Raw genomic sequence first — 16,940 nt, 5'->3', positions numbered from 1 at the left:
CAGTTCCGTTGAAAACTTCATCCAGTCGGCTTTCTGGAAATTCCATCGAGCATGCGGAGTTGATCGTATGACAGGAACAGTGCAACCAATTTGTATTATTACTGATAGTCTCATCAAGTAAGTCTCTTGGGTATCACTTCATGCATTTCCCAACAGATGTGCATGGTGAATTGTTGTTGAGTAAGCCATGTGGATCATGAATCATGTTATTGGTGATGACTTCAAATAAGTCAGCATTAGATTAGATTAGATTAGATTAGATTAGATTAATACTAGTTCCATGGATCATGAATACGATATTTCGTAATGATGTGGAACGAGTCAAATTTTCCAATACATGACATAATTAGGTTAATTTAACAACATACTTAAGTTAATATAACAACTTTTTTTGTGTTTTTTTATTTTTATTTTTTATTTTTTTTTATTTTTTTTTATTTTTTTTTCTTAATTTATATCTAAAAATTCCTCTATGGAGTAGAAGGAGTTGTCATTCAGAAAGTCTTTTAATTTCTTCTTAAATACTTGTTGGTTATCTGTCAGACTTTTGATACTATTTGGTAAGTGACCAAAGACTTTAGTGCCAGTATAATTCACCCCTTTCTGTGCCAAAGTTAGATTTAATCTTGAATAGTGAAGATCGTCCTTTCTCCTAGTATTGTAGTTATGCACACTGCTATTACTTTTGAATTGGGTTTGGTTGTTAATAACAAATTTCATAAGAGAGTATATATACTGAGAAGCTACTGTGAATATCCCTAGATCCTTAAATAAATGTCTGCAGGATGATCTTGGGTGGACTCCAGCTATTATTCTGATTACACGCTTCTGTGCAATAAATACTTTATTCCTCAGTGATGAATTACCCCAAAATATGATGCCATATGAAAGCAATGAGTGAAAATAGGCGTAGTAAGCTAATTTACTAAGATGTTTATCACCAAAATTTGCAATGACCCTTATTGCATAAGTAGCTGAACTCAAACGTTTCAGCAGATCATCAATGTGTTTCTTCCAATTTAATCTCTCATCAATGGACACACCTAAAAATTTGGAATATTCTACCTTAGCTATATGCTTCTGATTAAGGTCTATATTTATTAATGGCGTCATACCATTCACTGTACGGAACTGTATGTACTGTGTCTTATCAAAATTCAGTGAGAGTCCGTTTACAAGGAACCACTTAGTAATTTTCTGAAAGACAGTATTGACAATTTCATCAGTTAATTCTTGTTTCTCAGGTGTGATTACTATACTTGTATCATCAGCAAAGAGAACTAACTTTGCCTCTTCATGAATATAGAATGGCAAGTCATTAATATATAATAAGAACAACAAAGGACCCAAGACTGACCCTTGTGGAACCCCATTCTTGATAGTTCCCCAGTTTGAGGAATGTGCTGATCTTTGCATGTTACGAGAACTACTTATTTCAACTTTCTGCACTCTTCCTGTTAGGTACGAATTAAACCATTTGTGCACTGTCCCACTCATGCCACAATACTTGAGCTTGTCTAGCAGAATTTCATGATTTACACAATCAAAAGCCTTTGAGAGATCACAAAAAATCCCAATGGGAGGTGTTCGGTTATTCAGATCATTCAAAATTTGACTGGTGAAAGCATATATGGCATTTTCTGTTGAAAAACCTTTCTGGAAACCAAACTGACATTTTGTTAGTACTTCATTTTTACAGATATGTGAAGCTACTCTTGAAGACATTACTTTCTCAAAAATTTTGGATAAAGCTGTTAGAAGGGAGATTGGACGGTAATTGTTGACATCAGATCTATCCCCCTTTTTATGCAAAGGTATAACAATAGCATATTTCAGTCTATCAGGGAAAATGCCCTGTTCCAGAGAGCTATTACACAGGTGGCTGAGAATCTTACTTATCTGTTGAGAACAAGCTTTTAGTATTTTGCTGGAAATGCCATCAATTCCATGTGAATTTTTGCTTTTAAGCAAGTTTATTATTTTCCTAATTTCAGAGGGAGAAGTGGGTGAGATTTCAATTGTATCAAATTGCATAGGTATGGCCTCTTCCATTAACAGCCTAGCATCTTCTAATGAACACCTGGATCCTACTATATCCACAACATTTAGAAAATGATTATTAAAAATATTTTCAACTTCGGACTTTTTGTTTGTAAAGTTTTCATTCAATTTGATGGTAATACTGTCTTCCTCTGCTCTTGGTTGACCTGTTTCTCTTTTAATAATATTCCAAATTGTTTTAATTTTATTATCAGAGTTGCTGATTTCAGACATGATACACATACTCCTGGATTTTTTAATAACTTTTCTTAATATAACACAGTAGTTTTTATAATTTTTGATAGTTTCTGGGTCACTACTCTTTCTTGCTGTCAGATACATTTCCCTTTTCCGGTTACAAGATATTTTTATACCCTTAGTAAGCCATGGTTTGTTACAAGGTTTGTTACAAGTATATTTAACTATTTTCTTGGGGAAGCAGTTTTCAAATGCATTTACAAAAATGTCATGAAATAAATTATATTTTAAATTGGCATCAGGTTCACGGTACACCTCATCCCAGTCTAACTGCTGTAGGCTTTCCCTGAAATTTGCAATGGTTAAATCGTTGACTGAACGTACTACTTTGGAGGACTGTTTAGTATTGCTGAATGGAGCTATGTCATATATTGTAACTAGCTGTGCACCATGATCAGAAAGACCATTCTCAACAGGCTGAGCATTTATCTGGTTAAACTTATCTTGGTCTATAAAGAAGTTATCTATCAGTGGGCTGCTATCCTTTACCACCCGAGTAGGAAAATCAATAACGGGTGTCAAATTGAAAGAGCCGAGTAATACTTCAAGGTCATTTTTCCTATTACCCTCTTTCAGAGAATCTACATTGAAGTGTTAACATCTTGCATTTCTGCTGAGATGACTTGATCAGTTTGATGTGGTGTGACTTTTTTGATCAACCAGATCAAAATGTGTGCATGTGGTCATCCCCCTTTTTTTTTCTTTTTTTGGTCTTTCAGTGGAATACATACTAAAGTGTATCTCTCCAAAAACATGAGGCTTGACAATTAAATTAATTAAAGATTTCAATTTTTGTTTGAATAAAAATGTGTAAATATCATGACCATCTGAAGACGATTGTCCAGTTAACAAAAGTACTTCTATATCAGCCCACATATGATTTTATGTGAATGAAATAATCTAATCTGGGTGGCTGTATGCATGAACATATGTCATTGCACTGCATGCATAGTCATTCATGAGCCATGGACTCCCTGTAAAAATGGCCAGTAGTATGACGATTTTTCCCAATTCACCTGGATTCACTTTGCCATCATTAACAACTGCATCACTTAAATGAATGCCCTGTTTAGAGAACAACTTAGTTTGATTTAATTGAATGTAAATGAGTTGTTGGGTTTTGATTTTTGCATACATATAGCTAATCTATTGATGAAACAACTATCAACATTTCTAAATATGATTTTCTGTGTTTTCATGAAATCATCAATCAGTATGAAAAATAATTCATACTTCTGTCTTTCTTATTTGTTCCCTTGTCTATTTGTTGATTCCTCAATTTGATGATGAAATGATATCTTCTCCTTGCCAAAATAAAATTGGATACTGGAGTCCACATATGAGTGATGAGTTTCTGAAACTTTCTGATCATCATCCTTTCTGTGATGAAGAATTGTACCACGTGAGTTAAATTCTTCACCAACTGAAATGACTGCCACTTCATCAAATGTTGGTACATTGAACTATCTTTCATGTTGCCTGCTTTGTGTTTTGTCAGCTCTAATTACAATATTGTTATCATCAGCTAGTGTTTACTCAACTGCAGTTCTGAAAAACTGAATTAATTTATTGTGTTCAGCATATAAAGTTTTTAAGGTAGCAGCAGTTCCTTGTTTAGTGCCAGTATTGAATCAATAATGTTGCTTTATTTGCTCATCAGTGAAATAAATTTGAAGAAATTTGTGAATGATGGTAGTGATCATTGATGGTGAAAAATTTGTCCTTGCACCTTGAATTTTGTCATGTAATTCTCATGCATGATATTTGTTGCACCAAATGATGTCATTTAGAAACATGAATTTTACTTGTGTATGCTCGGCAAGAAATGTTTCAATTGGTTTGTGTCACATGATACCAACATTGATAATGATTTGGGTAGTGAATGTGATTCTGGCAGCTCCAGTTTCCCAACCATGCAGCACAGTACTGGTTTTTCAGTCTTAAATTTGGGAGCACTGCAGGGCACACACAATTTATTCCATTTTTCCAGTAATCACACTGGATGAAGACCGCAGTCATAGTTAGCATAATAATGGAACACACCAAGATGTAAATCAGCATGCAGTGTTCCTCGAGCAGTTTCCAGTATTTCATCACATTGCTTGTTTCTTTCAGACAAATGGACTTCAGCATTGCATACTCTAAATGTTTCCAGTCTTGCTTCCGGTTGCTTTCCTGTTACTGAAGCTCTTGATGTCTTTCTCTCTCAGGCTTTAGATGTAGGTCAGCCATTCACTTTTTATGTGGCTGCCATAATTGATTTTACAGTAAAAATAATAATTTGTGATGACTAATACAAAATCATCTGGACAAAGAAAATAAAATGCATGTGTTATCTGTTATGTTATGTTGACTGACTATTGGAGTTTCATGATCAGCCCCACATGTTATGTCACACACAAACTGAAATGTAGCTGTTTGCATTTCATTCAATTCAGTTATGCCATGCATGCACACTCATACACTGACAACACAAGAACAACTGCTAAACAATATGAAATATACACATTTGTTAAAATGGCTGACACACCACCTGTTGTAAGCTGCATGTACTAAGTCAGAAGTTGTTGTGGGCCTACACACAAAAACTTGCTAAAATTTTATTGTTGAAATGACACAGAGCACCTGTTGTTAAAATGGTTGCACCAGTTCGGAAAACTAAGTAGATAGGTGCTCAACAACTCGCCAAAGTTTCATTGCAATTACATGGATTGTATATTGATTAGTCAAGAGCTGAAAAAGATTCGTATGGTTTACTGAAGTATGTGTTTGTGTACAAATATCAGTGTCACCATTTTTTAAAGCAAAACTAATTAATTAGTCTATGTTGCTCTCATTTATGAACTTGCAGGCAAAAGATTTGAGTGTTCTAACTCCTCACTTTGTCTGTTAATATGTGCCTGTATGTAGCAAAAATCCATACAATTATGGCACTAAATTTATTTCTGTATTTAAAGAAAGAGATTTAACAATAATTCTATGGTTTAGCTGTAGACATGTGAGTTATGTGTCAATAGGAATATACTTTGCTGGCCATTAAAACTGCAACACTGTGAAGACGGCATGCAACAAACATCAGATTGGCATGAAGTGTACTACTGTGCCTGTATATGCAAATGATTGCCATTCCAGCACAACTGCACAAAATATATTGCAATTACACCATTTATGTTTTGTATGTAAGGAAAGGTTACACAGCACATTTCTCATTCCAAAATCGCATTTGAAAGTTGTTTTTTTGTGAGAATATCATTTTATGCCTCATGTAAAATGAGAAATGTCAACTAGCACATGCCAGCATTCAACAGCAGCCATGGTCATTATTCTTGTAAATTGCCATTCATGTCAATTGGAATCCCTTGGCTCATCCTGATACAATGTCGATGCACCCATAGTTAATGTCATGCAGGCGTTCAATGGCCATACACAGCTAATACTTGAGAGGGCAGACATATTGATTGCCTGGCTGTGCAAAATCATACAGTCGTGTCGGATATCTTTTGTCAGGAAGTAAGCTTGTTTGCGGAAGGACAAGTGTTCTTGACTTCTGGAGCACCACAGAGTGCTAGCATGGCAACCGCTGCTGTGGATTCCATTCAAGCAGCAGCAGGGAGAGATACACAACATTGGTGCAGCCGATGACATCACTGGATACATGAGTGGCTTCACATCATATTTCATATGAGTCCCAGATTTGTTTGCAGCATCACAGTGGACATATCCTTGTGCGGAGGCTCCAAGGAGAACAAACATTGCCAGATTGTGTTCATCATTGTCACATGAGACCAGCACCTGAACTGATGCTAGAGGATGTCATTGGTTACACAGCACAATCACCTCTGGTTCACACAGCCACTAATTTTGAGACAGGTGTTACATTTATGAAGAGTTAAGGCCAGTGGCTGTTGCATAATTTCAAGATTTATCTTTCAATAAAATAACACAGAACTGCATTATGCCCACACTGTCGTGACAATCTTAATACAGTGTGTGTGTGTCTGCTGTCCTGGCCAGCAAATTCTACTTGTCCTTCACACATTGAAAACATGTGCTAATGGGCTGGCAAAAGACCGACATACCACAATTCAAAAGCCTCTATGAGTGATCAACTCTTGCATAAAACTGAAGTGGGCCAGAATTGAAGAGACCTGTATATGTCATCCAAGCTCAGTTTGACTCAATGCTTAGCTGAGTTGGAGCTGTTTGTGGCTGCTAGATGTGGCTGAAGTGTGTACTAAATTTTGTACCTAAAAAAATTAATCATGCATTCTTCCTACCACAATGTATACACACAATGAATGAAATTTTATTATTTTCTATCCTTCATGGTGTTGCAGTTTAAATAACCAGTTGTCTATAAGATGCTTCCAATGCTTTAATGAAAATTTCTCTCTCTCATTGATCAGATAAACCTGTTATCACATTGTTTCCTTAACTTTTCTTTACTGTACCAGAGAGGAAATTAATTGCCACTTCTTTGTGCTTTTAAGTCTGAATGTACGAGTTTTGCTGCTGGTGCGTGATCCTCGTGGCACTTTGCAGTCTCGTAAGCATCGCTCATGGTGTCCGGGAAGTCCTGACTGTAGTGAACCCAGGATTCTGTGCAGTGATCTCGTTGCTGATTATGAATCTGCTAAGGAGTTTGCTGTAAAATATCCCAATCATTTCAGGTTTGTCCTTTTTTTAGTTTATCAGTATACTGACATGCTTATAAACTCAGATTTCCACAATATGCCAATTGCTATTTAATGGCATTCTCTGTAGAAGTGTTTTGTAAGTAGTTGATTTAAAGTTGTAATGCACAGTTATTTAGCTATTTTTGTGTTTCAAGGTTCATGTTTATGAAATATTGTTGTGTCTCGCAATGCATAAAATTATTTAACAAAGTAAAAAATATTTTGAATGAATAGATACATACTAAAAACTCATATTCAGTGCAACAAAGACTGTAAGTGTGTTTCCTACCAACAGATTGAAAGGAAACAAGATGAAATAGGGTAGCGGAGTATGTTGGCATGCAAATATAGGTCTTTTAGGATAGAGACATCCCATCACAGGCCTGATAAGATACCTTCTGAGTCCAGGCAGAATAACATTTGTGACAGAAGACTGGAGAAAGAAAATGTTAATATAGTATTAGTTAAATGAAAGAGCGTCTATGGAAAGGTCCTGGAACTAATCTCGCCTGTAAACAGTAACAATGATAACATAGGTCCAGGGATTTAAAAAAAAATGGCTGGAACCAGATGTCAGTAGCAATTAAGTGCTGATTTACAATTGGAATGTACCGGGTGATCAAATAGTCAGAATAAATTTGAAAACTTAATAAACCATGGAGTAATGTAGATAGAGAGGTAAAAATTGACGCACATGCTTGGAATGAAATGGGGTTTTATTAGAACCACCCCATATTGCTAGACACGTGAATGATGTCTTGTGTGCGTCTTTTGGTGATGATCATGTGCTCAGCCACCACTTTCGTTGTGCTTAGCCTCCCAGGTCCCCAGACCTCAGTCCGTGTGATTATTGGCTTTGAGGTTACCTGAAGTCGCAAGTGTATCGTAATCGACCGACATCTCTAGGGATGCTGAAAGACAACATCCGATGACAATGCCTCACCACAACTCCGGACATGCTTTACAGTGCTGTTCACAACATTATTCCTCGACTACAGCCATTGTTGAGGAATGATGGTGGGCATATTGAGCATTTCGAGTAAAGAACATCATCTTTGCTTTGTCTTACTTTGTTATGCTAATTATTGCTATTCTGATCAGAGGAAGCGCCATCTGTTGGACATTTTTTGAACTTTTGTATTTTTTTTTGGTACTAATAAAACCCCATGTCATTGCAAGTATGTGTGTCAATTTGTACCTCTCTATCTACATTATTCCATGATTTATTCAGTTTTCAAATTTATACTGACTTTTTGATCACCCGGTATATCGCCGACATAGGTTTAAGGCTGGTGGTGGAAGCATTTTTATAGCCATAAAAATACAATAACATCTAGTGAAATTAGCGCAAATAACCAGAGAAAAATAATTTGCGTGGGGGCGAGTGTTAAAGGTGGATCAAACATGGTCAATGGATGCTTTTATCGAACCCCTGCCTCAGCAGCAGCCGTAGCAGAATAGTTGAGGGGACATTAGGAGAATATTTTGCATCAATTTCCTTATTCCAGGTGGAGATTTTAACTTGCCATCTATAGACTGAGAAATGAAGTGATGAGGTATGATAGTAGGGACAGAAAACCGCGTGAAATTGTTCTAAGTGCTTTGCCCAAAAATTACCTTGAGCAATTAACCAGAGAAAAATCTTATGAAGATAATATCTTAGACTTGTTGGAGACAAAGAGACCCAAACCTTCCAATTCAGCATAGAACAGGGAATCAGTGATCTTATGGCCATTAAAACATCACTGAGTACAGCTGTAAGTAGGAATACAACGAAGGGCAGGAAGATCTTTCTGCTTAGCAAGAGTGACAAGAAATGGATTTCAGATTACCTGAGCAGTCAGCACAAGAAATTCATCTCCAACACTATCAATGTTGAATATCAATGGACAAAATTCAAGAGCATAATGCAGTAGACTGCAGGCAGGTATGTGCAGAGAAAAGTTGAGAGGGATGGAAAGGCTGACTGTGGTTTGACAGCCATATTAGAAAACTGTTGTGATAGCAGAGAGACCTTCACTGCCAATTTAAACTTAGCCAAAGCTTTACAGATAACAAAAATTAATTGAAGCCAACATTAGTGTAAGGAGAGCCAGGCATGAACCATTCAACAAATTTGAAAGTACAATTATGTCTACCAGCTTGACAGATAATAATAGGATGTTCTGGTCTTATTTTAACTCGGTAAACAGATCAAAGCCATCTGTCAAGAGTCTCTGTGACCATAATAGCACTTAAACTGTGGATGACACCAAAAATACGAAAATACTAAAAGTCTTTTTCCCAGTGTGGTTCACAGAGGAAGATCACACTGAACACCTTTAAATTGTCACACAAATGAAAAAATGGCCAATATTGAAATAAGTGATTATGGGATAGAAAAGCAACTGAAATCACTCAACAGAAGGAAGGACACTGGATCTGATGGGAAAGGGCACTGGATCTGATGGGATACCAATAGAATTATAGGTAGAGTATGTGAAAAACTCACCCTTCTTCTTGCAACAGTGTACCATTGATCTGTGGAAGAGTGAAGTGTTCCTGATAATTAGAACAAAGCACAGGTCAATCCCATTTTCAAGACCAGGTGCACAAAGTCTATATCTCTGATGTCAGTCAGTTGTAGAATTTTATAACATATTTTTTATGTTCAGGTATTATTACATTTCTAGAAGCCAAAAAGTCCTCTTTACAATCCAACATGGGTTCAAAAAACAATGACTGTCTGAAACCAGCTTTCTCTGTTCATCTGTGAGACCCAGAAAGCAGCAGATACAAGCACCCAGGTAGATACCATGCTCCTTGACTTCCAGAATGCATTTGATACAGTTTGGCACTGCTGCCTAATGAACAGAATGCAAGTGTACAGAATATCGGACAAACTGTGTGATTGGGTTGAAGAGTTTCTAGAAAACAGAACACAGCATGTTGTTCTGAACAGAGAGAAGTCTTCAGACATAGAAATAACTTTGGGTGTGCCCCAGGGGAGTGTTATAGAACCATTAATTTTCACAATATATATAAATGACTTAGTAGATAATGTTGACAGTTCCCGAAGGCTTTTCATGTATGATGCCATCATATATGGGAAAGTCGCAATGCTAGGAAGACCTGCAGAGGATCAATGCATGGTGCAGGGAGTTGCAATTCAAATGGTTCAAATGGCTCTGAGCACTATGGGACTTAACATCTATGGTCAACTACTTAAACCTAACTAACCTAAGGACATCACACAACACCCAGTCATCACGAGGCAGAGAAAATCCCTGACGCCGCCAGGAATCGAACCTGGAAACCCGGGCGTGGGAAGCAAGAACGCTACCGCACAACCATGAGCTGCGGACGGAGTTGCAATTGACCCTCAACATAAACAAATGAAATGTATTATGAATACATGGACAGAAGACCGTTTATTATGCAATTACACTCTTGCAGAACAATCACTGGAAGTAGTTACTTCCATAAAATATTTAAGAGTAGATTTGAAATGTAATGACCTCATAAAATTAACTGTCAGAAAAGAAGGTACCAGAATCCTCAGGAAATGTAGTCCATCACTGAAGGGAATAACTTACAAAACATTTGTTCAAACAATATTTGCATATTGCTCATGAGTATAGGATCTGTACCAGATAGGACTGATAGAGGAAATTGAGATGATCCAAAGACGAGCAGCACGTTTCATTACAGGTTCATTTAGCAAGCATGAAAGTGTGACAGAGATGATCAGCTAACTCTAGTGGCAGATGCTTCAAGAAAGGCATTCTGCATCGTAGTGTAGTTAATTGTTAAAGCCCCGAGAGTGCGTGTTTGTACAAGAATAAAAAAATCTATTTGTCCCTCTTACATATATCTCGTGAGAAGACCACAAGGAGAAAATTAGGGTGATTCAAGCCGATATGGAGGCTTACCAGCAATCGTTCTTCCCACAAACTATTTGCGTTGTAACAGGAAAGGGGTGACATGAAAGTAGTATGCAAAGCAAAAAGTACCCTTTACCACATACAGCAAGGTAATTTGCAGAGTACAGAAGTAGGCATAGATCTAAATGTAGAATTAATGTTAAGAATAAACTTTTGAATGAATGTAAGACAGTCAAAGCAAGGAGTTCCTTTATATGTAAAAGAGAGAGAATTTTTGAAAAATAGAAGTGTGTTTGTTTCAAAGAAAGAATGTGGAAGGTTAGTGTTTAATGTCACATCAACAGTGAGGTCATTAGAGATGGAGGACTAGTACATATTAGGTAAGGGCGAGGAAGGAAATCAGTCTTGCCCTTTCAAAGGAACCATCCCAGCATCTGCCTTAAGCAATTGAGGGAAATCTTGGAAAACGAAAACTGGGTGATCAGCCGGGAATTTGAATCACCATTGTCTCAAATGTCAGTCTAGTGTGTTAACCACTGAGTCACCTCACTCTGTGTCTGCTTCGAAAACCAGTGCTGAGTTCACCTAGGGAATTACACTAGATAGACACAGAAGGTTGTTTAGTTAATTTCATTCTTAGTTATGTATCCTACAGACAATATTTGCAGTAAGGTTTATGATGTGGGATGTGTCAATTGAACAAAAGTTGCACACACACTTGTTATCATAAATAAGTATTAATTGCTTATTTCTGTTCAAGTATTCTTCTGTAGGAAAGAAGAAGTTGTTAAGCAGAAACAACTTTAATCTTTAACTTTAATAATATTGAAGACAGTTGAGAGATACATACCAAATAAATTAATAAGCGTTTGTACCAATCCCCCGTGATACACAAAACAGGTCAGAACTCTGGTGCAGAAGTAACAAAAAAAGCATGCCACACTTAAATGAATGCAGAGTCTCCAAGATTGGTGATGTTTCACTGAATCTTGAAACTTAGCATGAACTTCAATGCCAGATGCTTTTAACAGTTTCTGCAACAAAACTCTGACTAGAAATCTGGCAGAAAATCCAAAGATATAATGGCTGTATGTAAAGTACACCACTGGCAAGAGACAATCAAAATCTTCACTGTGCGATAGCAATGGTAATATTACCAATGGCAGTGCCACTAAAGCAGAGTTACTAAACACAGTTTTACAAAATTCCTTCACCAAAGAAGATGAAGTAAATATTCCAGGATTCAAATCAAGAACAGCTGCCAACATGACTAACTTAGAAGTAGATATCTTGGGTGTAGTGAAGGAGCTTAAATCACATAGTAAATGCAAGGCTTCAGTTCGTTTAAGAGTATGCTGATACAATATACATATACAACTGCTTGTTCATCAAAAGATCTGTATATAAAGACTGGAAATTTGTACAGGTCACAACAATATTCAAGAAAGGAAATAGAAGTAATCCACGGAATTCCAGACCCATGTCACTGATGGTGATTTGCAGTAGGATTTTGGAACAAATACTATGTTTAAACACTATGAATTACCCTGAAGAAAGTAATTTAATGAGAAACAGCCAGCACAGTTTCAGAAAATATTGTTCATGTGAAACATGGTTAGTTGCTTATTGACATGAAGTAATGAGTGCTGTTGACATTTGGTATCAAACTGATTCCATGTTTTTAAAATTCCATTAAGTTTTTGACACCAGCCCTCACAAGCAACTTCTTATCAAACTGTGTGGCTATGGAGTCATCAAGTAAAACAGAATTTAAACACAGCATTCCCCAAGAAAGGCCTTTTTCTGGTCCTGATTTATATAAATGATGTAGAAGATAGTCTGAACATCCCTGTTAGATGGTTTGCAGATGATACTGTCATTTACCATCTTTTAAAGTCATGAGATGATCAAAATCAACTGTATAATTATTTAGACAAGATGTCTGTATGGTGCAAAAAGTGGCAATTGACTCTAACCAATGATAAGTGTGAGGTCATCTACATAATGACTAAAAGGAATCTGTTAAATTTTGTGTTGTTGTTGTGGTCTTCAGTCCTGAGTCTGGTTTGATGCAGCTCTCCATGATACTCTATCCTGTGCAAGCTTCTTCATCTCCCAGTACCTACTGCAACCTACATCCTTCTGAATCCGCTTAGTGTATTCATCTCTTGGTCTCCCTCTATGATTTTTACCCTCCACGCTGCCCTCCAATACTAAATTAGTGATCCCTTGATACCTCAGAACATGTCCTACCAACCAATCCCTTCTTCTAGTCAAGTTGTGCCACAAACTTCTCTTCTCCCCAATTCTATTCAATACCTCCTCATTAGTTATGTGATCTACCCATCTAATCTTCAGCATTCTTCTGTAGCACCACATCTCGAAAGCTTCTATTCTCTTCTTGTCCAAACTATTTATTGTCCATGTTTCACTTCCATACATGGCTACACTCCACACAAATACTTTCAGAAACGACTTCCTGACACTTAAATCTATACTCGATGTTAACAAATGTTTCTTCTTCAGAAATGCTTTCCTTGCCACTGCCAGTCTACATTTTATATCCTCTTTACTGTGACCATCATCAGTTATTTTGCTCCCCAAATAGCAAAACTCCTTTACTGCTTTAAGTGTCTCATTTCCTAATCTAATTCCCTCAGCATCACCTGACTTAATTCGATTACATTCCATTATCCTCGTTTTGCTTTTGTTGATGTTCATTTTATACCCTCCTTTCAAGACACTGCCCATTCCGTTCAACTGCTCTTCCAACTCCTTTGCTGTCTCTGACAGAATTACAATGTCATTGGCAAACCTCAAAGTTTTTATCTCTTCTCCATGTATTTTAATGTCTACTCTGAACTTTTCTTTTGTTTCCTTCACTGCTTGCTCAATATACAGATTGAATAACATCAGGGATAGGCTACAACCCTGTCTCACTCCCTTCCCAACCACTGCTTCCCTTTCATGTCCCTCAACTCTTATAACTGCCATCTGGTTTCTGTACAAATTGTAAATAGCCTTTCGCTCCCTATATTTTATCCCTGCCTCCTTTAGAATTTGAAAAAGAATATTCCAGTCAACATTGTCAAAAGCTTTCTCTAAGTCTACAAATGCTAGAAACATAGGTTTGCCTTTCCTTAATCTATTTTCTAAGATAAGTCATAGGGTCAGTATTGCCTCACGTGTTCCAATATTTCTATGGAATCCAAACTGATCTTTCCCGAGGTTGGCTTCTACCAGTTTTTCCATTCGTCTGTAAAGAATTCGCGTTAGTATTTTGCAGCTGTGACTTATTAAACTGATAGTTCGGTAATTTTCACATCTGTCAACACCTGCTTTCTTTGGGATTGGAATTATTATAGTCTTCTTGATGTCTGAGGGTGTTTTGCCTGTCTCATAAATCTTGCTCACCAGATGGTAGAGTTTTGTCAGGACTGGCACTCTCAAGGCTGTCAGTAGTTCTAATGGAATGTTGTCTACTCCTGGGGCCTTGTTTCGACTCAGGTCTTTCAGTGCTCCGTCAAACTCTTCATGCAGTATCATATCTCCCATTCCATCTTCATCTACATCCTCTTCCATTTCGCTAATATTGTCCTCAAGAACATCGCCCCTGTATAGACCCTCTATATACTCCTTCCACCTTTCTGCTTTCCATTCTTTGCTTTTGGTTACATAGTAAATCATGCAGATCTGAAGGCTCTCTATTCAACTAAGTATTTAGGAATTACAATTATGAATAACTTACCTGGAGTGATAACATAGATAATGCTGTGGGAAAAGTGAGCCAAATATTGCATTTTATTGGCAGAACACTTAGAATGTGTGACAAGTCTACTAAAGAGACTGCCTACACTTCACTTGTCCATCCTGTTCTGGAGTATTTCTGCTGTGTGTGAGATCCTTATCGGATATAATTGACAGAGGACATCAAAAAAGTTCAGAGAAGAGCAGCTTATTTTGTGTTATTGCAAAATAGGGGAGAGAGTGTCATGAATATGATATGTGAATTGGGATGGTAGTCTTTGTTTCTACTTGGAATACAAAAATATTTTCTTAGTTCTCACCTACATAGAGAGAAATGATCATTATAATAAAATAAGAAAAATCAGAGCTTACACAGAAAAATTTAAGTGTTAATTTTTCCTGCATGCTGTTCGAGAGTGGAACAGTAGAGAAATAGCTTCAAGATGAAACTTCCCGGCAGATTAAAACTGTGTGCCGGACCGAGACTGAAAATCGGGACCTTTGCCTTTCGCACACAAGTGCTCTACCAACTGAGCTACCCGAGCATGACTCACAACCCGTCCTCACAGCTTTACTTCTGCCAGTACCTCAACTCCTACCTTCCAAACTTTACAGAAGCTCTCCTGTGAACCTTGCAGAATTAGCACTCCTGAAAGAAAGGATATTGCGGAGACATGGCTTAGCCACAGCCTGGGGGATATTTCCAGAATGAGATTTTCACTCTGCAGCAGAGTGTGCGCTGATACGAAACTTCCTGGCAGATTAAAACTGTGTGCGGACGGAGACTCGAACTAGGGACCTTTGCCTTTCGCGGGCAAGTGCTTTACCAATTTCTTTCAGGAGTGCTAATTCTGCAAGGTTCGCAGGAGAGCTTCTGTAAAGTTTGGAAGGTAGGAGACGAGGTACTGCCAGAAGTAAAACTGTGAGGACAGGGTGTGAGTCGTGCTCGGGTAGCTCAGTTGGTAGAGCACTTGCCCGCGAAAGGCAAAGGTCCCGAGCTTGAGTGTCGGTCCGGCACACAGTTTTAATCTGCCAGGAAGTTTCATATCAGTGCACACTCCACTGCAGAGTGAAAATCTCATTCCAGCTTTGAAGAAACCTCTGTCAGGCAGTTAATTGAGAGTTGCAGAGTAGTCATGTAGATGTAGATGTAACTGTAGATATTGTTAATGTCTGTCAGATATTTGGTTTCTAAGGATAAACGGTAAAAGTTTTCTTCACTGCAATTTCCACAGAACCAAAAGCATGAAAAATTATAGTTCATTGTATTCTGTGGCAAACTTTTGTTGATGAGAGGATGTCAGAGATAATTTGTTCTTATTGTATCATGTTTTTGAATGGCTCTATTACAGTCAAAGTCAAATTGACTTTTGACAGTAAGTTTCACCAGTGAATAAATACACTTTGAGGCTGTGGTTTACTTTCCCAAGCTTAAGATATGTAATACAATTCTGATTACTTTCTTTTGTGCAATTAATTATTTTTTCAAACATATTTGCCCCAAACTGTTATTGTATGCTCATCAGTGAACTGAAATATGTAAAATACATTAACTTACTGATTTCTGTATGTCTGAACTTGGAAATTAATTGCATGGCAAGTGCTCTACCAACTGGTGTTACCAGTTTATGTTTTCATCAAAAGTTACACCCAAGAACTTTGAAATTTCTATCTTGTTTATTAGACAGTGAAAAGTCCAGGTTGGAATATCAACAATGTTATGAAAAGCATAGATTGCTACTCACCACAAAGATGACACATTGATCTGTTGACAAGTACAGTGAAAAGACTGTTATGTATTGGATTTTTAGCCAAAGTCTTCTTCAGAAAGGAAACTTCACACAAGCAAGCACACCTTGTGCACACACGACTGCAAACTCCAGCCCGTCTGGCCAGAATGGGGGCTGGCCAGCAAGATAGTGGTCATGTATGCATGAGGTGTGCTTGCTTGTATGAATGTGTGTATGTTTCCTTTCTGAAGAAGGCTTTGACCAAAAGCTCCGTGTGTTACAGTCTTTTCGATGTGCCCTATCTAAAACTCAACATGTCATCTTTATGATGAGTAGCAGTTCTGTCCTTTGGTGGGGATGAATGACATTTTTTCCTAATTTTAAAGCTAGCCCTTTTGTGCAAAATCAGTTACTAAATTTTACAACAACATCCTTTACTACTTTCCATGGTGATGAATTTTTATTTGTTTGCCGTGGTTGGAAAAAATAGTTGATCACCTGCAAAAAGGACTAACAGTGTACAGTGAGGTGAAAATTATTTAATGAACCCAACAAATGATATTAAAACTTGGATGGTAGGAAGTGATAGTAGAAACTGTTATTGACATGGATGCATTCATTAACTG

The 16,940-nt window shown here is 37.3% G+C and overlaps 1 protein-coding gene across 5 annotated transcripts in view; it reads left to right on the top strand.

Moving 5' to 3' along the window:
* Window positions 1–16,940, top strand: part of LOC126470386 (carbohydrate sulfotransferase 5-like) — a 329,795-nt gene that overhangs the window by 284,900 nt on the left and 27,955 nt on the right. For all 5 annotated transcript variants that reach the window (XM_050098216.1, XM_050098219.1, XM_050098218.1 and 2 more), the window contains one exon: window positions 6,789–6,968. In XM_050098216.1, the coding sequence (XP_049954173.1) occupies window positions 6,789–6,968 (180 nt within the window). The remainder of the gene's footprint in view (window positions 1–6,788; window positions 6,969–16,940) is intronic.

The sequence above is a fragment of the Schistocerca serialis genome, chromosome 3 (genome assembly GCF_023864345.2).
Source record: "Schistocerca serialis cubense isolate TAMUIC-IGC-003099 chromosome 3, iqSchSeri2.2, whole genome shotgun sequence".
Taxonomy (NCBI): Eukaryota; Metazoa; Arthropoda; class Insecta; order Orthoptera; family Acrididae; genus Schistocerca; species Schistocerca serialis.
Note: the sequence above shows the minus strand (reverse complement) of the source record. Positions and strands in the feature narration are given on the sequence as shown.